This window comes from Anolis sagrei, chromosome Y, assembly GCF_037176765.1.
Source record: "Anolis sagrei isolate rAnoSag1 chromosome Y, rAnoSag1.mat, whole genome shotgun sequence".
Classification (NCBI taxonomy): Eukaryota; Metazoa; Chordata; class Lepidosauria; order Squamata; family Dactyloidae; genus Anolis; species Anolis sagrei.
In genome coordinates, this window is record NC_090035.1 from 78,923,821 (window position 1) to 78,947,589 (window position 23,769).

General features: G+C 41.2%; 1 protein-coding gene across 1 annotated transcript; it reads left to right on the plus strand.

Moving 5' to 3' along the window:
• The first annotated feature begins 865 nt into the window (after positions 1-865).
• LOC137095141 (RNA polymerase II-associated factor 1 homolog) lies at positions 866-23,753 on the plus strand. The gene is made up of 14 exons (XM_067461441.1): positions 866-1,137; positions 4,612-4,641; positions 4,909-5,001; positions 6,242-6,363; positions 9,293-9,359; positions 10,449-10,550; positions 10,670-10,775; positions 13,072-13,140; positions 13,230-13,333; positions 16,632-16,748; positions 18,822-18,950; positions 20,697-20,802; positions 20,964-21,051; positions 23,029-23,753. The coding sequence occupies exons 1-14, from the start codon at positions 1,088-1,090 to the stop codon at positions 23,490-23,492; spliced, it is 1,647 nt and encodes a 548-aa protein (XP_067317542.1). The 5' UTR covers positions 866-1,087; the 3' UTR covers positions 23,493-23,753.
• Positions 23,754-23,769: the final 16 nt, after the last annotated feature.

Genomic DNA, 23,769 nt, shown 5'->3' on the forward strand with positions numbered 1-23,769 from the left:
TCCGGCTCGCAGTGCGCATGCGTTGAAGAAAAGCATTGCTGAAGGGAATCCTAAACAATTCCCGGCACGCAGTGCGCATGCGTTTACAAGCGGGACTCAACCAATTCCCGGCACGCACTACGCATGCGTTGACGAAAATTAGCCTTGTTGAAGGGACTCATTCCGGTACGCGCATGCGTGGAAGAAAAGCGGGTTTACTGAAGGGAATCTCAAATTCCCGCCACGCACTGCGCATGCGTTGACGAAAAGCCGCGCTGAAGGGAATCAGAACCAATTCCCGCCACGCACTGCGCATGCGTTGACGAAGATTAGCCTTGTTGAAGGGAGTCATCACTTATTTACGGCACGCAGTGCGCATGCGTAGGAGAAAGGCCTTGCTCAATGAAGGGAATAGCCAATTCCGGCTACGCAATGCGCATGCGTTGACGAAAAGCAGCCTAGCTGAAGGGAATAACCAATTCCCGGCACACACTGCGCATGCGTTATAGAAAAGCAGCCTTGCTGAAGGGAATAACCAATTCCCAGCACACACTGCGCATGCGTTGACGAAAACAAGCCTTGTTGAAGGGACTCATCACTTATTTACGGCGCGCAGTGCGCATGCGTAGAAGAAAGGCCTTGCTCAATGAAGGGAATAGCCAATTCGCGCTACGCAGTACGCATGCGTTGACGAAAAGCAGCCTTGCTGAAGGGAATAACCAATTCGCGACACGTAGTGCGCATGCGTTCACGAAAAACGGCCTTGCTATACCTATTCCCGGCACTCAGTGCGCATGCGTTGTAGAAAAGACGCCTTGCTGAAGAAAATAACCAATTCCTGGCACGCAGTACGCATGCGTTGAGGAAAAAAGGTCTTGCTGTACCTATTCCCGCGCATGCGCTGTGAAAGGAACCCATCTGAAGGGAACTATCGCTTTGCTGTGCGCATGCGCTGAAGAATAAGGGAAGTGAAGCGCTCTGTCGGCCTTAAGAGTTTCCCAGCGGATACACCGGAAGTGTGGGGAAGAACAGGACTACATTCCCCAGCGGGCTTTGCGGCTGCACAGGAAGTGCCGGGAAATCGCGCTTCCTGTCGCTGTGGATCGCCATGGCGCCCACCATCCAGACCCAGGCGCAGCGGGAGGAGCCCGGACACAGGTAGGGACGAGGGCTTCCTTCCCTGTCTTGCCTCCTGGGCTTTACAGACACTGGGAAGGAGAACTCTATGTATTTAATTAATTAAGTTAATATGTTTATATCCCGCTTTATCTCCCCATACGGAGACTCAAACATTACAACTTTAAATGTACAATAATAGAGCAGTATTATCATTATCTATATATTATCAGTAGTAATTATATTTAATGTGTTAGTGGTATACAATAATATGTAATAATTATAATAATAATATATATGTGTGTGTGTGTATAAATGTACTGTTTGTTTGTGGGAGAAACATAACTCGGAAACTTCTCGTCGAATTGACACGAAATTTTGACACAATACACCTTGCAAGTGTCCATCACTCCTAAAAACACACAAAAACCCCAGCGGAACAGACTTAAAAACCCAAAAAATACACCAAATAACCATATACACTAGGACATTAAGATCGTCCGGAGAGGCCCTGCTCTCGGTCCCGCCTGCGTCACAAGCGCGGTTGGCGGGAACGCGAGACAGGGCCTTCTCGGTGGTGGCCCCTCGGCTATGGAATGCCCTACCCGCTGACATCAGACAGGCCCCTTCGTTGCTGGCGTTCAGGAAGAAGGTCAAGACGTGGCTCTATGAGCAAGCGTTTGGCTAAACGGTGCAACTAAACTTAAGAAAACGGCATATCGAACACTGGAATGGCATAAGGATATTGAGAAACGGATTCTGATTGTATTGAGGCGTTGATAGGATAATTAACTGTCGTTGTCTGTTGTTTATGATGTGTTTTAACCACTTGTTATTGTTATGATAAATTGCACTGTGTAAACCGCATTGAGTCGCCGCCTGAGGCTGAAAAATGTGGTATAGAAATAAAGCAAATAAAATAAATAAATAAATAAATGATACACATACTCTCATATATATATAAATGTGCCCATGCACACATTCATACATACACATGTATATATATGCACAAGCACGCACACATATACATATATTCACACACATATATACACATGCACACATAACTTGCACGCATCCATACACACACGCATACATGCATACATACATATACACATATTTATTTATTTATTTATTTACATACCCACAAATATGCATATAGACAAGCACACACATATACACAATATACATACAGATAAACACACAAATATATACACATATATACACCCATGTATATATACGCAAACAAACATATATACACAAATATACACACGCACATAAACACATATGCACAGACTGGGCCACAGCAACGTGTGGCAGGGGATGGCTAGTGTTTATATTATATTATATTATGGTCATATATACATGCACACATTCATACACACACACACACACACACACACACATATATGCACAAGCACGCACACATATACATATATTCACACACATATTTATTTGCATACCCACAAATATGCATATAGACAAGCACACACATATACACAATATACATACAGATAAACACACAAATATAGACACATATATACACCCACGTATATATACGCAAACAAACATATATACACACGCACATAAACACATATTCACAGACTGGGCCACAGCAATGTGTGGCAGGGGACGGCTAGTGGTTATCTATATTATATTGTGATATTTAGACCGGGCTTTAGCACAGCAGGTTAACCGCCCACTGCAGTAAATTTTGCCAACCAAAAAGTTGACAGGTTGAAGCCTGGGTCAGGATGAGCTCCTGGCCTTTAGCCCACCTTCTGCCTACCTAGCAGTTTGAAAGCCAAATGTGATTAAATAGCTGGTCTTGGCCTATAAAATCCTATATGGTCCGAACATGTCTCGGAATTTAAGATCGTCTGGGGAGTCCCTGCTCCCGGTCCTGCTTTCTTTGCAGACGCAGTTGGTGGGAACAAGAGACAGGGCCTTCTTGATGGTGCCCCCCCCCCTCCACCCTGTCTGTGGCACAAATTCCAATGAATCATCTGAGCAACGGTGTTATGCCTCTGCTTGTAGTCTGTCTGTGAATATTATTATTTTTATTTATACCCCGTCACCATCTCCCCAAAGGGGACTCAGGGGAGCTAACATGAAGCCAAGCCCAAATATACAATATAAGAAACAAAAAATTACACCAAAATACCATACACAATATAAACTTATAAAACCAAAAATCACTAAATAAACATAGAATCATAGAATCAAAGAGTTGGAAGAGACCTCATGGGCCATCCAGTCCAACTCCCTGCCAAGAAGCAGGAATATTGCATTCAAATCACCCCTGACAGATGGCCATCCAGCCTCTGCTTAAAAGCTTCCAAAGAAGGAGCCTCCACCACACTCCGGGGCAGAGAGTTCCACTGCTGAACGGCTCTCACAGTCAGGAAGTTCTTCCTCATGTTCAGATGGAATCTCCTCTCTTGTAGTTTGAAGCCATTGTCCCATTGCGTCCTAGTCTCCAGGGAAGCAGAAAACAAGCTTGCTCCCTCCTCCCTGTGGCTTCCTCTCACATATTTATACATGGCTATCATATCTCCTCTCAGCCTTCTCTTCTTCAGGCTAAACATGCCCAGTTCCCTAAGCCGCTCCTCATAGGGCTTGTTCTCCAAACCCTTGATCATTTTAGTCGCCCTCCTCTGGACACATTCCAGCTTGTCAATATCTCTCTTGAATTGTGGTGCCCAGAATTGGACACAATATTCCAGGTGTGGTCTAACCAAAACAGAATAGAGGGGTAGCATGACTTCCCTAGATCTAGACACTATGCTCCTATTGATGCAGGCCAAAATCCCATTGGCTTTTTTTGCCGCCACATCACCTTTTTGGCTCATGTTTAACTTGTTGTCCACGAGGACTCCAAGATCTTTTTCACACGTACTGCTCTCGAGCCAGGCGTCCCCCATTCTGTATCTTTGCATTTCATTTTTTCTGCCAAAGTGGAGTATCTTGCATTTGTCACTGTTGAACTTCATTTTGTTAGTTTTGGCCAATCATCTCTCTAATCTGTCAAGATCGTTTTGAATTCTTCTCCTGTCCTCTGGAGTATTGGCTATCCCTCCCAATTTGGTGTCGTCTGCAAACTTGATGATCCTGCCTTCTAGCCTTTCATCTAAGTCATGAATGAAGATGTTGAACAGGATCGGGCCCAGGACGGAACCCTGCTTGTGGCACTCCACTTGTCACTTCTTTCCAAGATGAAGAGGAAGCATTAGTGAGCACTCTCTGTGTTCGTCCACTTAACCAATTACAGATCCACCTCACCGTAGTTTTGCATAATATGACACATCACACACAATTACCCCCCCTAAAAGACTCTTACAAGTTACTAATAAATTAGTATAATTGCCTCACAGTGTTTTTGTTTTTATATTATTATATTGTATATACTGAGGGGCTCCCGAGTGATGTTGTGGAGACACGATGGAGCTGAGTCTTCCTGGCTGACCCCTATTTAACACTGTGGTCTAATAATCTATTCCTGGTCTGGTTTCTCCTTAGGCCCAACTCTCACCGAGCGCTTCCTGAGCGGTAAGGCCTTCCCTTCTCTTTTTGTTCATGTTGTTTCTTATTTGGCATTTGGCTCAGACTGAGAGACAGCTTTTACCCTATACTTGTAACTATATAGAACTCCATGTCTTCGCATAGATGTGTCATTGGTGCTTGTATGGTGGGAATGTGGAGGGATGGGTGTGTTGTTTTTGTGATGGGTGCTGGGGAAAGCATTTAGTTTTGTTGTACAATACTGAAGTCATTCTATTTTGGATTCACCTCCAACCTGTTTTGCCTCTGTTTCAGATCTGGGGTCGTGTGCAGGGTCAAGTACTGCAACAGCCTCCCCGACATCCCCTTCGACCCCAAGTTCATCACGTACCCCTTTGACCAGAACAGGTCAGTGGGGAAAGCCCTGGATGTAGGCCTGGGATGAAGCAATAGAGCAGTGTGTTTCTCAACCTGGGGGTCGGGACCCCTGGAGGGGTCGCGAGGGGGTGTCAGAGGGGTCGCCAAAGACCATCCTAAAACACAGTATTTTCTGTTGGTCATGGGGTTTCTGTGTGGGAAGTTTGGCCCAATTCTGTCATTGGTGGGGTTTAGAATGCTCTTCAATTGTCCCAGTAACTACAACTCACAAGTGTCAATGTTTATCTTCCCCAAACTCCATCAGTGTTCATTTTTGGGCATATTGAGTATGCATTTATTTATGTATTTATTTACTTTGCTTGTATACTGCAGTTTCTCAGCCCGTAGGCGACTCAATGCGGTTCACAAGAGCAAAAAAGTCAATCATACAACATACGATATTTAAAACCATTAACAGCAAAATATACAAAATAATGACACATCAATAACAACACATTAACGTCTCGTAACTAAAATCGTGATCCAATTCGTCATCCATAATTCCAAGTTTGGTCCAGATCCATCATTATTTGAGTCCACAGTGCTCTCTGGATGGAGGTGAACTACAACTCCAAAACTCAAGGTCAATGCCCACCAAACCCTCCAGCATTTTCTGTTGGTCATGGGAGTTCTGTGTGCCAAGTTTGGTTCAGTTCCATCATTGGTCGAGTTCAGAATGCTCTTTGATTGTAGGTGAACTATAAATCCCAGCAACTACAACTCCCAAATGACAAAATCAACCCCCCCCCCCCATCCCACCAGTATTCAAACTTGGGTACATTGAGTATTTGTGCGAAATTTGGTCCAGTAAATGAAAATACATCAGATATTTACATTACAATTGATATCAGTAGCAAAATGACAGTTATGAAGTAGCAATGGAAATGATTTTATGGTTGGGGATCACCACAACATGAGGAACTCTATTAAGGGGTCGTGGCAATAGGAAGGTTGAGAACCACTGCAATAGAGGGAGCAGCAGGCCTTTGCATATGGCAGGAGTGGGGGCCCTTCCACACAGACCTATATCCCAGGATATCAAGGCAGAAAATCCCACATTATCTGAGTGTGGACTCAGGAAACCCAGTTCAAAGCAGATATTGTGGGATTTTCTGCCGTGATATTCTGGGATATAGGGCTGTGTGGAAGGGCCCTCAGATTACATTTGCATTTTCGTCCCCTTGTCTCCGTTATTGTTGTTATGATGCTTCTTTCTACCATTGCCTTCCAGGTTTGTGCAGTACAAAGCCACCTCTCTGGAGAAGCAGCACAAGCACGACCTGCTGACGGAGCCCGATTTGGGCGTCACCATTGACTTGATCAACCCCGACACATACCGCATCGACCCCAGTGGTGAGGGGATGTCGGGATGCAATGCTCCATAACGGTGTTGTGTGAAACATTGAGAATCTGTATATGTCAGAAGTCCTCAAACTTTTTTAACCAGAGGGACAGTTCACGGTCCCTCGGGATGTTGGGGACCTATCAGGTTTTGTTGTTTTTATTGTGTGGCCAGACTATCATTTGTTGTTTTTGTTGTTGTTGTGTACCATCACTCATAAAAACACTGGAAATCACAACAGAAGGGACTTAAAAGGCCAAACAAGCAAAAAGATGCTACAGTGCATGCGCAAAAACAACTCTCCTTGGCAAACAAAATACACAGTAGCATAGCCACACTCTCTTCCAGACTTTAGGAGAGGGGGATGATCCAAATGCACTGCTTCCAAGCTGCAAGCTTTCTTCTCTGGCCTTTGACCTGTGGGGTCCCGCAAGGCTCTATCTTGTCTCCCATGCTTTTTAACATCTACATGAAACCGCTGGGAGAGGTCATCCGGAGTTTTGTAGTTAGGTGCCATTTCTATGCAGATGACACGCAACTCTACTACTCTTTTCCACCTAATTCCAAGGAGGCCTCGACAAGGCCTCGGGTGCTAGACATGTGCCTGGCCACTGTGTCTATCTGGATGAGGAGGAACAAGCTGAAGATCAATCCCGACAAGACAGAGGTCCTCCTGGTTGATCGCAAACCTGACCGAGGTATAGGGTGGCTACCTGTGTTGAACGGGGTTACACTCCCCCTGAAGCCACAGGTCCGCAGCTTGGGAGTCCTCCTGGACTCATCGCTCACACTTGAGGCTCAGGCGTCGGCGGTGTCTGGGAGGGCTTTTGCACAACTGAGACTTGTGCGCCAGCTGCGCCTGTACCTCGCGAAGGCTGATCTGGCCGGGGTGGTCCATGCCTTGGTCACCTCCAGATTGGACTACTGCAATGCGCTCTACATGGGGCTGCCCTTGAAAACGGCTCGGAAATTCCAACTGTTCCAACGGGCAGCAGCCAGGATGTTAACCGGGGCTCCTTACAGAGAGAGGTCAACCCTCCTGTTTAAGGAGCTCCACTGGCTGCCATTTATTTTCCGAGTCCAATTTAAGGTGCAGGTGCTTACCTACAAAGCCCTGAACGGTTTGGGGCCACCCTACCTGCGCGACCGCATCGCTGTCTACGAACCCACATGTTCACTCCGGTCATCTGGGGAGGCCCTGCTCGTGATCCCACCCGCGTCACAAGCGCGTTTGGCGGGGACACGAGACAGGGCCTTCTCTGTAGTGGCCCCCCGACTTTGGAACGCCCTCCTGAAAGATCTCAGACAGGCCCCTACATTGGCAGTCTTCAGAAAGAATTTGAAGACTTGGCTGTTCCGATGTGCCTTTTCAGATTACGAATCCCCAGCACCAAGTCCTAGAAGCACTTTAGTAGAACAAGATCACTGCACACCGTACACTGTCCTTACTTTATAATCCTACATTCCTCCCGCCACATCAGCAGTTTTAACCCTGTACCCCTACCCTGGCCGGCCCAGTTTTAAATTGTGTCCTGTTGCATTGTTATTGTTTGTTGTTTTCTTGCTTAACTGTTTTTAATTTGCTTTATGTATTGTATTGTTTTATTGTGTTTTGGGGCTTCGGCCTGTGTAAGCCGCATCGAATCCCTTGGGAGATGCTAGCGGGGTACAAATAAAGTTATAATAATAATAATAATAATAATAATAATAATAATAATAATAATTCTCCTTGGATTTATTTTAGAGCACCCCAATCCCTGCATATTTCCAATTTCCTATTCCTGGACTGCAACTCCCAACAATCCTCCAGATAGATAATATCGATAGATAGATAGATAGATTAGATAGAGGTAGATAGGTCAATCAGGAGGACTGCTGGGAGTTGTAAGTCCAAGAATAGATAGAGAAGGGAGAAAGAGGAGAAAGAGAAAAGGGAAGAGGAAAAGAAGTAAGGAAGGAGATAATGAAAGAAAAAAAGGGAAGGAAGGAGAGAAAGAGGGAGGGAAAGTTGGCCACAGCAATGTGTGGCGGGTACAGCTAGTATCTAATACAGGAGTCCTCAAACTAAGGCCCGGGGGTCAGATATGACCCTCCAAGGTCATTTGCCTGGCCCTCGCTCAGGGTCAACCTAAGTCTGAAATGACTTGAAAGCAAACAATAACAACAACAACAATCATAGAATCATAGAATCAAAGAGTTGGAAGAGACCTCCTGGGCCATCCAGTCCAACCCCATTCTGCCAAGAAACAGGAATATTGCATTCAAATCACCCCTGACAGATGGCCATCCAGCCTCTGTTTAAAAGCTTCCAAAGGAGCCTCCACCACACTCCGGGGCAGAGAGTTCCAAAGGAGCCTCCACCACACTCCGGGGCAGAGAGTTCCACTGCTGAACGGCTCTCACAGTCAGGAAGTTCTTCCTCATGTTCAGATGGAATCTTCTCTCTTGTAGTTTGAAGCCATTGTTCCATTGCGTCCTAGTCTCCAAGGAAGCAGAAAATAAGCTTGCTCCCTCCCCCTCCCTGTGGCTTCCTCTCACCTATTTATACATGGCTATCATATCTCCTCTCAGCCTTCTCTTCTTCAGGCTAAACATGCCCAATCCTATCACATCAGCCAAAAGCGGTCCCACACTTCCCATTGAAAGACTAATAAGTTTATATATTGTTAAAATTGTTCTTCCTTTTAATTATTGTATATTTTAAGTGCTTTTTGCACTACAAATAAGATATGTGCAGTGTGCATAGGAATTAATTCATGTTTTTTAAAGATATAATCCAGCCCTCCAACAGTTTGAGGGACTGTGACCTGGCCCTCTGTTTAAAAAGTTTGTGGACCCCTGATCTAATAGGATTCAATCCACTTTTTATCGAAATGTTTCCTACTACTCTGGAATGACAGAACCTATGCTTGACCCTGTGCCTTCTTTGGCCTCTTCTAGTTCTTTTGGACCCAGCGGATGAGAAGTTGCTGGAGGAGGAGATCCAAGCGCCAGCCAGTTCCAAGAGGTAATGCTGAGGCTGTGATGGTTAGTTAAAACTTTAAAACTAAATGATGTCACTCAAAATGGACAGAGCATTTTATAGATATATAGATCACATTAAAGCATCCCGAGCTCTGAGGATTATCACCTGGGAAGGAATCCCACTGGAGCATTGCAGCGCACCCAAATACCTGGGAGTCACTCTGGACCGTGCTCTGACCTACAAGAAGCACTGCCTGAAAATCAAGCAAAAAGTGGGTGCCAGAAACAATATCATACGAAAGCTGACTGGCACAACCTGGGGATCACAACCAGACACAGTGAAGACATCTGCCCTTGCGCTATGCTACTCTGCTGCTGAGTATGCATGCCCAGTGTGGAACACATCTCACCACGCTAAAACAGTGGATGTGGCTCTTAATGAGACATGCCGCATCATCACGGGGTGTCTGCGCCCTACACCACTGGAGAAATTACACTGCTTAGCCGGTATTGCACCACCTGACATCCGTCGGGAAGTAGCAGCCAATAGTGAAAGGACCAAGGCAGTGACATCTCCAGCTCATCCCCTGTTTGGGTATCAGCCAGCACGTCAATGACTTAAATCTAGAAATAGTTTCCTAAGATCTACAGAGAACACCTCAGCAAGCGAGAGTCCAAAAGTGGCAGGCTCAAACCCAGAACCTCAATCCATGGCTGATACCAAATGAGAAACTCCCTCCTGGGCACACAGAGGACTGGGCGACTTGGAAGGAGCTGAACAGACTGCGCTCTGGCACCACGAGATGCAGAGCCAACCTTCAGAAATGGGGCCACAAAGTGGAATCCTCGACATGCGAGTGTGGAGAAGAGCAATCCACTGACCACCTACTGCAATGCACCCTGAGCCCTGCCACATGCACAAGGGAGGACCTCTTTGCAGCAACACCAGAAGCGCTCCAAGTGGCCAGATACTGGTCAAAGGACATTCAATCAACTACCAAACTCACAAATTTTGTATTTTGTCTCTTTGTTTGCTTTGTTCTGTTAGAAATGTAATATAATTGACGCAATAAATAAATAACATTAAAGGTGTATCGTTTTACCTTTACTACACGCTCTTTTCTCTGCCCAGGTCCCAGCAGCATGCCAAAGTTGTTCCATGGATGAGAAAGACTGAATATATCTCCACAGAGTTCAACCGATACGGTGTCTCCAATGAGAAGCCAGAGGTTAAGTGAGTAGACGTGCGGTATAAGACGTCACGCCTCTTTTACTACATGGAAAGCAATTTCCCAAAGCTTCCTCTTTTCCCAAATAGTTCTACTACAAATTATTTTCCTTCTCTTCCGTCAGGATCGGTGTGTCTGTCAAGCAACAGTTCACAGAGGAGGAGATCTACAAGGACAGGGACAGTCAGATCGCAGCCATTGAAAAGACCTTTGAGGATGCTCAGAAATCTGTGAGTGGACCTTGCAACTTCTTCTTTGTGTGTCTTTGCGTTGTTTCTGATTGATGACAACCCTCTTGTGAGGTTTTCTTCACAAGAGGGGATTGCCATTGCCTTTGCCTTTTTCAAAAACTAGGAAAATGCAACTTGCCTGGTGGGTTTTCCATGGGTTAGCAAGGATTTGACCCTTGCACCCAGAGGAATAATAATAATAACAACATACCGTATATACTCGTGTATAAACTGACCCGAATATAAGCCGAGGCACCTAATTTACCACAAAAAAAATAGAGAAATGTATTGACTTGAGTATAAGCCGAGGGTGAGAAATGCAGCAGCTACTGGTAAGTTCCAAAATAGAAATAGATACCAATAAAATTACATTAATTGAGGCATCAGTAGAGTAAATATTCAAAAATATTTACATAAAATTATAATTTAAGATAAAGCTGTCCAACTCTGATTAAACCTTTATTCTAACCTTCTTCAATGTAAATGTGCTTACATATCCTTCCAATAATGATAAAGGGAGTAAAATAATAAATGTAATAAAAATAATAATAATAGAGTAAAATAATGGACATGTAATAACAGTAATAAGAGAGTAAAATAATAAATGTAATAATAACAATAATAAATAGAGTAAAATAATAAATGTAATAATAACAATAATAAATAGAGTAAAATAATAAATGTAATAACAACAATAGAGTAAAATAATAAATGTTGTAATAACAATAAAGAGTAAAATAATAAATATAATAATAAATAGAGTAAAATAATAAATATAATAATAAATAGAGTAAATAATAAATGTAATAACAATAAAGAGAAAAATAATAAATGTAATAACAACAATAATAGAGTAAAATAATAAATATAATAATAAATAGAGTAAATAATAAATGTTGTAATAACAATAAGAGAATAATAATAAATGTAATAATAATAATAATAAATAGAGTAAAATAATAAATGGTATAATAACAATAAAGAGTAAAATAATAAATATAATAGTAAATAGAGTAAAATAATAAATGTTGTAATAACAATAAATAATAAATGTAATAATAATAGTAAATAGAGTAAAATAATAAATGTTATTATAACAAAGAGTAAAATAATAAATATAATAATAGTAAATAGAGTAAAATAATAAGTGTTTTAATAACAATAAAGAGTAAAATAATAAATATAATAATAATAAATAGAGTAAAATAATAAATGTTATAATAACAATAAAGAGAAAAATAATAAATATAATAATAATAAATAGAGTAAAATACTAAATGTTATAATAACAATAAAGAGAAAAATAATAAATGTAATAACAACAATAATAGAGTAAAATAATAAATGTTGTAATAACAATAAAGAGAAAAATAATAAATATAATAATAATAGAGTAAAATAATAAATGTTATAATAACAATAAAGGGTAAAATAATAAATATAATAATAATAGAGTAAAATAATAAATGTTATAATAACAATAAAGAGTAAAATAATAAATATAATAATAAATAGAGTAAATAATAAATGTTGTAATAACAATAAAGAGAAAAATAATAAATATAATAATAACAATAATAAATATAGTAAAATAATAAATGTTGTAATACTAATAACAATAAAGAGTAAAATAATAAATGTAATAATAAATAGAGTAAAATAATAAATGTTGTAATAACAATAAAGAGAAAAATAATAAATATAATAATAATAATAGAATAAAAGAAGAAATGTTATAATAACAATAATAGAGTAAAATAATAAATGTTATAATAACAATAATAGAGTAAAAGAATAAATATAATAACAATAATAAATAGAGTAAAAGAATAAATATAATAACAATAATAGAGTAAAAGAATAAATGTTGTAATAACAATAAAGAGTAAAAGAATAAATATAATAACAATAATAAATAGAATAAAAGAATAAATGTTATAATAACAATAAAGAGTAAAAGAATAAATGCAATAAAAATAATACTAATAACAGAGTAAAATAGTAAATAACATTGACTCGAGTATAGGCCAAGCAGGGCTTATTCAGCCTAAAAAAATGCTGAAAAACTCAGCATATGCTTGAGTATATACGGTAATAATAATTCACGATCCCACTCATAAACCATTACAGGAACTGGTTCTCATGGACATGCCAAGTCCTACCTATCTTCAAACTGAATTTTCTGATATGCCATAAAATCTATGGGCTGGATTTGAGCGTTATACATGGATCCAGATCAGGTAACCAGGACATGATCTGTCTCTCCATGCACATGATGTCGCTTTCTGTCTCTTAGATATCTCAGCACTACAGCAAGCCCCGGGTGACCCCGGTGGAGGTCATGCCTGCCTTCCCCGACTTCAAGGTGAGACAAGATGAGAGTTGGTCAAAGAGGGACCTGACTCTCCTAGAACAGGCCAATAACTTGCTGGTTTTTTCCCCTTTTCCTCCCAGATGTGGATCAACCCTTGCGCTCAGGTCATCTTTGACTCGGACCCAGCGCCAAAGGATACCAGCGGCACAGCGGCTCTGGAGATGATGTCTCAGGCCATGATCAGGTACAAAACCCGGGCCCTCTTTAGACAGCCAAAACCATGGCGGAAACACATATATCGTAGCTCTGAAACACTGATTGTAAACCTAGGATTAGCACTGTGCTTATAATATAATATAACTAGCTGTGCCCTGCCACACATTGCTGTGGCCTATAGTAAGACTTTCTAAAGTAGAGGTAGATATCTGGACTATTATGAAAGAGAGTTACCTACCTGTTCCTTCCCCCCTTTCTGTACTTTCTTCCTTCTTTACCTCTTTCTTTCTTTCTACCTACCTACCTACCTACCTACCTATTCCTTCCCCCTTTCTCTCCTTTCTTCCTTCTCTACCTCTTTCTTTCTTTTTCTTTCTTTCTACTTACCTATTCCTTCCCCCTTTCTCTCCTTTCTTCCTTCTCTACCTCTTTCTTTCTTTTTCTTTCTTTCTACTTACCTATTCCTTCCCCCTTTCTCTCCTTTCTTCCTTCTCTACCTCTTTCTTTCTTTTTCTTTCTTTCTACTTACCTATTCCTTCCCCCTTTCTCTCCTTTCTTCCTTCTCTACCTCTTTCTTTCTTTCTTTCTTTCTACCTATTCCTTCCCCCTTTCTCTCATTTCTTCCTTCTCTACCTCTTTCTTTCTTTCTTTCTTTCTTTATTTATTTATTTCTTTCTTTCTTTCTACCTATTCCTTCCCCCTTTCTCTCCTTTCTTCCTTCTTTACCTCTTTCTTTCTTTCTTTCTTTCCTTCCTTCCTTCCTTCCTTCTTTCACTCTTTGGTTTCATCCTTCCTTCATTCCCTCCTCTCTTTCCTTCATTCCCTCCTCCTTTCTCTACTTCTTCTTTTGTCTCCTTTCTTCCCTCCCTGTTTCCTTCCTTCCTTTCCTTTTCTCCTTTATTTATTTTCTCCTTCCTTCTTTACCTCTTTCCTGCCTTTCATTCCCCTTTTCTTTCCTTTCTACTTTCTCTTCTTCTTTCCTTCGGTACCTCTTTCTTTCCTTCCTTCCTTTCCTTCCTTCCTTCCTTCCTTTTCTCTCTCTTTGCTTTCATCCTTCCTTCTCTCTTTCATTCCCTCCCCCTTTCTCTACTTCTTCCTTTGTCTCCTTTCTTCCCTCCATGTTTCCTTCCTTCTTCCCTTTTCTCCTTTATTTCCTTTTCTCCTTCCTTCTTTACCTCTTTTCTGCCTTTTCTTCCCTTTTTCTTTCCTTTCTACTTTCTCTTCTTCCTTTGGTACCTCTTTCTTTCCTTCCTTCCTTCCTTTCTTTCTTTCCTTCTTTCGCTCTTTGGTTTCATCCTTCCTTCTCTCTTTCTTTCATTCCCTACCCCTTTCTCTACTTCTTCCTTTGTCTCCTTTCTTCCCTCCCTGTTTCCTTCCCTTTTCTCCTTTATTTCCTTTTCTCCTTCCTTCTTTACCTCTTTCCTGCCTTTCCTTCCCTTTTTCTTTCCTTTCTACTTTCTCTTCTTCCTTCCTTCGGTACCTCTTTCCTTCCTTCCTTCCTTCCTTCCTTCCTTTCTTTCTTTCTTTCCTTCTTTCCTTCTTTCACTCTTTGGTTTCATCCTTCCTTCTCTCTTTCCTTCATTCCCTCCCACTTTCTCTACTTTGTCTCCTTTCTTCCCTCCCTGTTTCCTTCCTTCTTTCCTTTTCTCCTTTATTTCCTTTGCTCCTTCCTTCTTTGCCTCTTTCCTGCCTTTCCCTCCCTTTTTCTTTCCTTTCTGCTTTCTCTTCTTCCTTCCTTTCCTTCCTTCCTTCCTTCCTTCCTTTCCTTCTTTCGCTCTTTGGTTTCATCCTTCCTTCTCTCTTTCCTTCATTCCCTCCCCCTTTCTCTACTTCTTCCTTTGTCTCCTTTCTTCCCTCCCTGTTTCCTTCTCTTTTCTCCTTTATTTCCTTTTCTCCTTCCTTCTTTACCTCTTTCCTTCCCTTTTTCTTTCCTTTCTACTTTCTCTTCTTCCTTCCTTCGGTACCTCTTTCTTTCCTTCCCTCCTTCCTTCCTTCCTTCCTTCCTTCCTTCCCAATGCCCACCAAACCCTTCTCGTGCTTTCTGTTGTTCAGAGGAATCCTGTGTGCCACGTTTGGTTCAATTCCAACGTTGACGGAGTTCAGAATGCTCTTTGATTATAGGTGAACTATAAATCCCAGCAACTACAACTCCCAAATGACAAAATCATATTTTTTTGAGTGATGGTCACTCCTTGTGTTGTGAGATGTTTTGTTGCCAAATTTGGTGTGATTGGTTCCTTTTGTTTTTAAGGTACTCATTAAGCACAGAGCATTTTTATATAGATAGATATAATAATATATATTGTGTATACATATAATATTGATAATATTATGTGATACAATATAATACTAATAACATGCTATTATAATTTATATATTTTATAGTATGTGGAATATTAGTAATAATATTGCAATATAATGGTATAGTACAAGATCTATATAAATAAAAATGTCATGTTTGTTTGTGGGAGTAACAGAACTCAAAAACCACTGGGCAAATTGACACCAAATTTGGACACAAGACACCTAACAGTCCAATGTATGTCCTTCACTCAACATTTTTTGATTTTGTCATTTGGGAGTTGTAGTTCTTGGGATTTATAGTTCGCCTACAATCAAAGAGCATTCTGAACTCCACCAATGATGGAATTGAACCAAACTTGGCACACAGGACTCCCGTGACCAAGAAAAAACACTAGAAGGGTTTGGTGGGCATTGACCTTGAGTTTTGGAGTTGTAGTTCACCTACATCCAGAGAGCACGGTGGACTCAAACAATGAGGGATCTGGACCAAACTTGGCATGAATACTCAATACTCAATATGCCCAAATATAAACACAGATGGAGTTTGGAGGAAATAGACGTTAACATTTGCGAGTTGTAGTTGCTGGGATGTATAGTTCGCCTACAATCAAAGAGCATTCTGAACCCCATCAACAATGGATTTGAACCAAACTTGGCACACAGTTCTCCCATGACCAACAGAAAATACTGGGTTTGGTGGGCAGTGTCCTTTGGTTTTGGAGTTGTAGTTCACCTACATCCAGAGAGCATTGTGGACTCAAACAATGATGGATCTGGACCAAACTCTACACAAATGCTCAATATGCCCAAATGTAAACACTGGTGGAGTTTGTGGAAAATAGAATCCTGACATTTGGGAGTTGTAGTTGCTGGGATTTATAGTTCACCTACAATCACAGAGCATTCTGATCCCCGCAAAGGATAGAATTGGGCCAAACCTCCCATAGAGAACCCCCATGTGGGCCACAGCAACACATGGCAGGGGGCAGCTAGTAATAAGAATTTTCCTTCTTTTTCCCCAGGGGTATGATGGATGAGGAAGGGAACCAGTTTGTGGCCTACTTCCTGCCGGTGGAAGAAACAATGCGGAAACGGAAGCGGGATCAAGATGAGGAGATGGATTACGCTCCTGAGGATGTGTAAGCAAGAAAAAAATGAGATCATATAGTTGGAAGGGACCCCCAAGGGCCATCCAGTCCAAACCCTGTCCTGCCAGGCAGGAAGGCACAACCCGATCCCTCTCAACAGATGGCCACCCAGCCTCTGCTTAAATCTCTCCAGAGAAGGAGATTCTACCAGACTACCAAGCCATGGCATATTCAATGGCAGAACAACTCTTACTGTCAAGAAGTTCTTCCTAATGAGTTTGACACCTCTGATGTACATGCGTGTCACCTTGTAAACCAGGCATGGGTAAACTTCAGCCGTCCAGGTGTGTTGGACTTCAATTCTGACTTCCTTAGGTCAGGGAAAGAGGTCTATAGTGGCTTTGTCCACTCTTAAATGGCCTTCTTATGCTTTGTACCTAAACTATGACAGCTGGAAACTTGTTTGGGAGACAAGTATAGTATAGTATATAGTTTAGGATAGTTTTCCCTAAATGTCCTGATATTATTTTAGTATCCTGTTTGTTTTTGGATGCTCTTCTGTATAGTTTAGGATAGTTTTCCCCAAATGTCCTGATATTTAGTATCCTGTTTGTTTTTGGATGCTCAGCTGTATAGTTTAGGATAGATTTCCCTAAATTATTTAGTATCCTGTTTGTTTTTGGATGCTCTGCTGTATAGTTTGGGGTAGTTTTCCCTAAATGTCCTGATATTATGTTGTATCCTGTTTGTGTTTGGATGCCAAGCTGTATAATTTAAGATAGTTCTCCCAAAATATCCTGATATTATGTAGTATCCTGTTTGTTTTTGGATGCTCAGCTGTATAGTTTAGGGTAGTTTCCCCAAATGTCCTGATATTTAGTATCCTGTTTGTTTTTGGATGCTCAACTATATAGTTTGGGGTAGTTTTCCCTAAATGTCCTGATATTATTTAGTATCCTGTTTGTTATGGATGTTCTCCTGTATAGTTTAGGATAATTTTCCTTAAATGTCCTGATATTATTTAATATCCTGTTTGTTTTTGGATGCTCAGCTGTATAGTTTAGTATAGTTTTCCCCAAATGTCCTGATATTATGTAGTATCCTGTTTGCTTTTGGATGCTCAGCTGTATAGTTTAGGGTAGTTTCCCCAAATGTCCAGATATTTAGTATCCTGCTTGTTTTTGGATGCTCTGCTGTATAGTTTAGGATAGTATTCCCTAAATGTCCTGATATTATGTAGTATCCTCTGTTTTTGGATGCTCTGCTGTATAGTTTAGGATAGTTTTCCCCGAAATGTCCTGATATTATTTTAGTATCCTGTTTGTTTTTGGATGCTCAGCTGTATAGTTTAGGGTAGTTTCCCCAAATGTCCAGATATTATTTAGTGTCCTGTTTGTTTTTGGGTGCTCAGCTGTATAATTTAGGCTAGTTTCCCCAAATGTCCTGATATTTCGTATCCTGTTTGTTTTTGGATGCTCAGTGTATAGTTTGGGATAGTTTTCCTTAAATGTCCTGATATTATTTACTATCCTGTTTGCTTTTGGATGCTCTGCTGTATATTTTAGGGTAGTTTCCCCAAATATCCTGATACTTAGTATCCTGCTTGTTTTTGGGTGCTCTGCTGTATACTTTAGGATAGTTTTCCTTAAATGTCCTGATATTATTTAGTATCCTGTTTGTTTTTGGATGCTCTGCGGTATAGTTTGGGGTAGTTTTCCCTAAATGTCCTGATATTATTTAGTATCCTGTTTGTTTTTGGATGCTCAATTGTATAGTTTAGGGTAGTTCTCCCTAACAGCGATTTGTCCTGAAAAGGTCAGCATTTGTTCGGTCTGTGGTGGCTTTGTCCACACTTAAATGGCCTTCTTATGCTTTGTACCTAAACCATGACAGCTGGAAACATGTTTAGGAGACAAGGATCCCAGTTTGCTGCATTTCTTTGCCACTATCCAGCACTCCCATGCGCCTTTCTCGGCCTGTAGATACTTTTTCTGAGGAATCCAATAGAAAACAAACAAATCAAAAATGGTGGGAAATGCTCAGCAGGAGAGAGAGGGGCTTGTGCTTCTTCCTCTATGGGTTTTGTGCTCATTGTGACACCCCCTTCCCTCTTTTCCACCCCAGGTATGAATATAAGATCGCTCGGGAGTACAACTGGAACGTCAAAAACAAAGCCAGCAAGGGCTACGAGGAGAACTACTTCTTCATTTTCCGCGAGGGCGACGGTGTCTATTACAACGAATTGGAGACCAGGTGAGGAGGGGGCCGAGGTGGAGGTGGGTTGCCCTTAAAAGCAAATCCTTATGAACAAGTCAGCACTGATATAGTACAGACAGCATTGGAAGGTAGCGTGCATTTCCAGTTTCTCGTTCTCTCATATTTTCGTATACGATTGTTGAAATTCGACCCCACACTGCCCAAGTTTCAAGTCCTCAATGAGGAGGAGTAAGTTTAGTATAGGCTGAGGGAATTCCCTTCCCTCATGTGTCCTGCATGACAATTGGGAATGGGTCTATTTCAGGCATGGGCAAACTTGGGCCCTCTAGGTGTTTTGGACTTCAACTCTCACAATTCCTAACAGCAGGGAATTGTGGGAGGTGGAAGTCCAAAACACCTGGAGGGTCGAAGTTTGTGTCAGAAATATTGAAAGTTAACAGTATATTTTTAATTAGAAAAATGACGTACAAGCACTGAAAGAGTCCCCTTGTGAGCCACCCCGAGTCCCTTCAGGGAGATGGTGGCACGGTATAAGAATAAAGTTATTATTATTATTATTATTATTATTATTATTATTATTATTTAGTATCCTGTTTGCTTTTGGATGCTCAGCTGTCTAGTTTAGGGTAGTTTTCCCTAAATGTCCTGATATTATTTAGTATCCTGTTTATTTTTTGGATGCTCAGTTGTATAATTTAGGATAGTTTTCCCTAAATGTCCTGATATTATTTAGTATCCTGTTTGTTTTTGGATGCTCAGCTGTCTAGTTTAGGGTCGTTTTCCCTAAATGTCCTGATATTATTTAGTATCCTGTTTGTTTTTGGATGCTCTGCTGTATAGTTTAGGGTTGTTTCCCATAAATGTCCCGATATTATTTACTACATGTTTGTTTTTTGGATGCTCAGCTGTATAGTTTAGGGTAGTTTCCCCTAAATGTCCTAATATTATTTAGTATCCTGTTTGTTTTTGGATGCTCAGCTGAATAGTTTTGGATAATTTACTCTAAATGTCCTGATATTATTTAATATCCTGTTTGTTTTTGGATGCTCAACTGTATAGTTTAGGGTAGTTTTCCACAAATGTCCTGATATTGTTTAGTATCCTGTTTGTTTTTGGATGTTCTGCTGTATAGTTTAGGATAGTTTTCCGTAAATGTCCTGATATTATTTAGTATCCTGTTTGTTTTTTGGATGCTCTGCTGTATAGTTTTGGGTTGTTTTCCCTAAATGTCCTGATATTATTTAGTATCCTGTTTGTTTTTGGATGCTCTGCTGTATAGTTTAGGGTTATTTTCCCTAAATGTCCTGATATTATTTAGTATCTTGTTTATTTTTGGATGCTCAGCTATATATTTTAGGATAGTTTTCCTTAAATGTCCTGATATTATTTAGTATCCTGTTTGTTTTTGGATGCTCAGCTGTATAGTTTAGAGTAGTTTCCCCAACTGTACTGATATTTAGTATCCTGTTTGTTTTTGGATGCTCTCCTGTATAGTTAAGGATAGTTTCCCCTAAATGTCCTGATATTATTTAGTATCCTGTTTGTTTTTGGATGCTCTCCTGTATAGTTAAGGATAGTTTCCCCTAAATGTCCTGATATTATTTAGTATCCTGTTTGTTTTTGGATGCTCTGCTGTATAGTTTAGGGTAGTTTTCCCTAACAGCAATTTGTCCTGAAAAGGTCAGCATTTGTCCGGTACGATCAGACTGGTGGGAAAGGCGTTATCCCAGGGTGCATCTGCCTCTGTTATTGAAAATCCCTTCTGCTTCTGTCCCATCGCAGGGTGCGTCTCAGCAAGCGCCGGGCCAAGGCCGGGGTGCAGTCGGGAACCAACGCCGTGCTGGTGGTGAAGCACAGAGATATGAACGAGAAGGAGTTGGAGGCCCAGGTGAGACCTTTTTTGGGGAACCAGAAAATGTAAAGTGGGTTGTAGGTTTTTCAGGTTGTGTGAGATTGCATCAAGCGATGAGCCCTGTCATGATGGCAGGTGCTTGGTTTGTTCTTCCTCACTTGCGCCCTGACCCCTCTTTGCTGTTTATCCCTGCATAGGAGGCTCGCAAAGCCCAACTGGAGAACCACGAACCGGAGGAGGAAGAAGAAGAAGAGATGGACTTGGGCAAGGAGGCTCAAGGATCCGGTAAGGTTTTTCTGTGGGGATCCCTTGCCCAACTGCTCCAAATACATCTTTGGTTTCTTTTGCATGGGAAAGTTCAGCCCTCCCTGTGTTTTGGACTTCAACTCCCACAATTCCCAACAGCCGGCTGTTAGGAATTGTGGGAGTTGAAGTCCAAAACACCTGGAGGGCTGACGTTTGCCCTGGCTTGACCTAGAGAGAACACACAAAGCTCCTCCTGCTTGATTTTATGGTTAGGTTTCTGTTTGCTTGAGAGTTAGTATTACAAATAGACCAGTTAACGGAGTGTCTGTATGATGATGATGATGTTGATTATTATTATTATTATTATTACTATTATTTGAAACACAACAAGATTAGTACACAGCAAACAAGATCACACTGCTGGATGATGATGATGACTATTATTATTATTTACAACACAACAAGATTAGTACACAACAGAAAAGATCGCTCGGCTGGCTATTATTGTTGTTGTTGTTATTATTATTAGAAACATAACAAGATTAGTACACAGCAAACAAGATCACTCTGCTGGCTTATTATTATTATTATTATTATTATTATAAACATAAGATGATCCATAGCAAACAAGATCATTCTGCTGGCTGTTATTATTATTATTATTGTTATTTTTATTATTAGAAACACAACAAGATTAGTACGCAGCAAACAAGATCACTCTGCTGGCTATTATTATTATTATTATTATTATTATTATTAGAAACATAACAAGATGAGTCCACAGCAGACAAGATCACTCTGCTGGCTGTTGTTGTTATTATTATTATTATTATTATTATTATTATTATTAACATAACAAGATGAGTCCACAGCAAACAAGATCACTCAGCTCGCTTATTATTATTATTATTATTATTATTATTATTATTAGAAACACAACAAGATTAGTACACAGCAGAAAAGATCGCTCGGCTGGCTATTATTGTTGTTGTTATTATTATTATTAGAAACACAACAAGATGGATCCACAGCAAACAAGATCACTCTGCTGGCTGCTAATGTTGTTGTTGTTGTTGTTAGAGAAATAACAAGATGAGTCCACAGCAAACAAGATCACAATGCTGGTTGTTGTATTCGATCACACGTCGGACACTTCCCAAGTGCCTAGGACTGTGTGATGTATCGGCGTATAATGTGTGCAGATCCCAGTAAGGTGGCCTTCTGCAGCTGACAGATGGTAATTTTGTCAGTGCCGATTGTTTTTAAGTGCAGGCCAAGGTCTTGAGGCACTGCACCCAGCGTGACATCATCATCATCATCATTATTATTATTATTATTTGAAACACAACAAGATGAGTCCACAGCAGACACTCTGCTGGTTGTTGTATTGGATCACACGTCGGACCCTTCCCAAGTTGTCTAGGACTGTGTGGTGTATCGGTAAATAATGTGTGCAGATCCCAGTAAGGTGACCTTCTGCAGCTGACAGGTGGTGATTTTGTCAGTGCCAATTGTGTTTAAGTGCAGGCCAAGGTCTTTAGGCACTGCACCCAGTGTGCCATTATTATTATTATTATTATTATTATTATTATTATTATTGGGTTATTGTAGGTTTTTTGGGGCTATATGGCCATGTTCTAGAAGCATTCTCTCCTGACGTTTTGCCTGCATCTATAGCAAGCATCCTCAGAGGTAGTGAGGTCTGTGGGAACTAGGGAAAAGGGTTTATATATCTGTGGAATGACCAGGATGGGACAAAGGACTCTTGTCTGCTGGAGCTAGGTGTGAATGTTTCAACTGACCACCTTGATTAGCATACAGTGGCCTGACAGTGCCTAGAGTTAATAATAATAATAATAATAATTATTATTATTATTATTATTATTTTACTTTTACTTATACCCAACACCTGGAGGGCCCAAGTTGGCCCATGCCTGCTCTAGATACCATAGAAATATTTGGGATATAGAACTCATTTCTTCCCTTTTAAAATTGGCCCCATCTCTCCCATTGCAGAGGAAGAGCCAGAGAAAGGCAGCGAGAGCGAGAAAGAGGCCAGCGAAGCAGAGGAAGAGGAGGAGGAAGCCCGTTCGGCCAGCGAGAGCGAGGCGGAGGCCAGCGAAGAGGAGGTCGCTGGTGCCGAGGAAGAAGAGGAAGAGAGCGAGGAGGACGAAAGGGCGGCCCGCGACAAGGAAGAGATCTTCGGCAGCGACGACGACGAGGACTCCGAGCAGGAGGGCGGCCAGCCTGAGGGAGAGGAGGAGGAGAGCGGAAGTGAGGAGGAAGAGGAAGAAGAAGAGGAGGAGGAAGAGGGAGGAAGCAGCAGTCGCCGCCAGCAACGGCAAGGCAGCCGCAGCCCCTTCCTCAGCGGCAGCGATCGCTCCAACCACGAAGATGAAGAAGAGGAGGAAGAAGAAGGCGAGGCCAGCGGAAGCGAAGCCCACTCCGAGTCCAGCGAAGAAGGCAGCGAGAGTGACTGAGGCTCTTGACCTTCATGGGGAGCAAGGCTGTATTCTTCGCCCAGGGAAAAGAGAGAGACTGCAGGGCAACTTCTTGCCCCCTGGCACAAGGAGGACCCGATTCTGGGCAACTTTCTTGGGCCAAAGGACTGTGCCATTGAAGGCACTTGTGTGTCAGAGAGAGAGAGAGATTTATGTTTTATCTTCTCCCTTTGTGTTTCCCTTTCTGTACATAATAATAATGTGTTGTGCTCCTGACAATAAAGTCTTCAGTTCCTTTTCTGTCTCGAGTATCTTT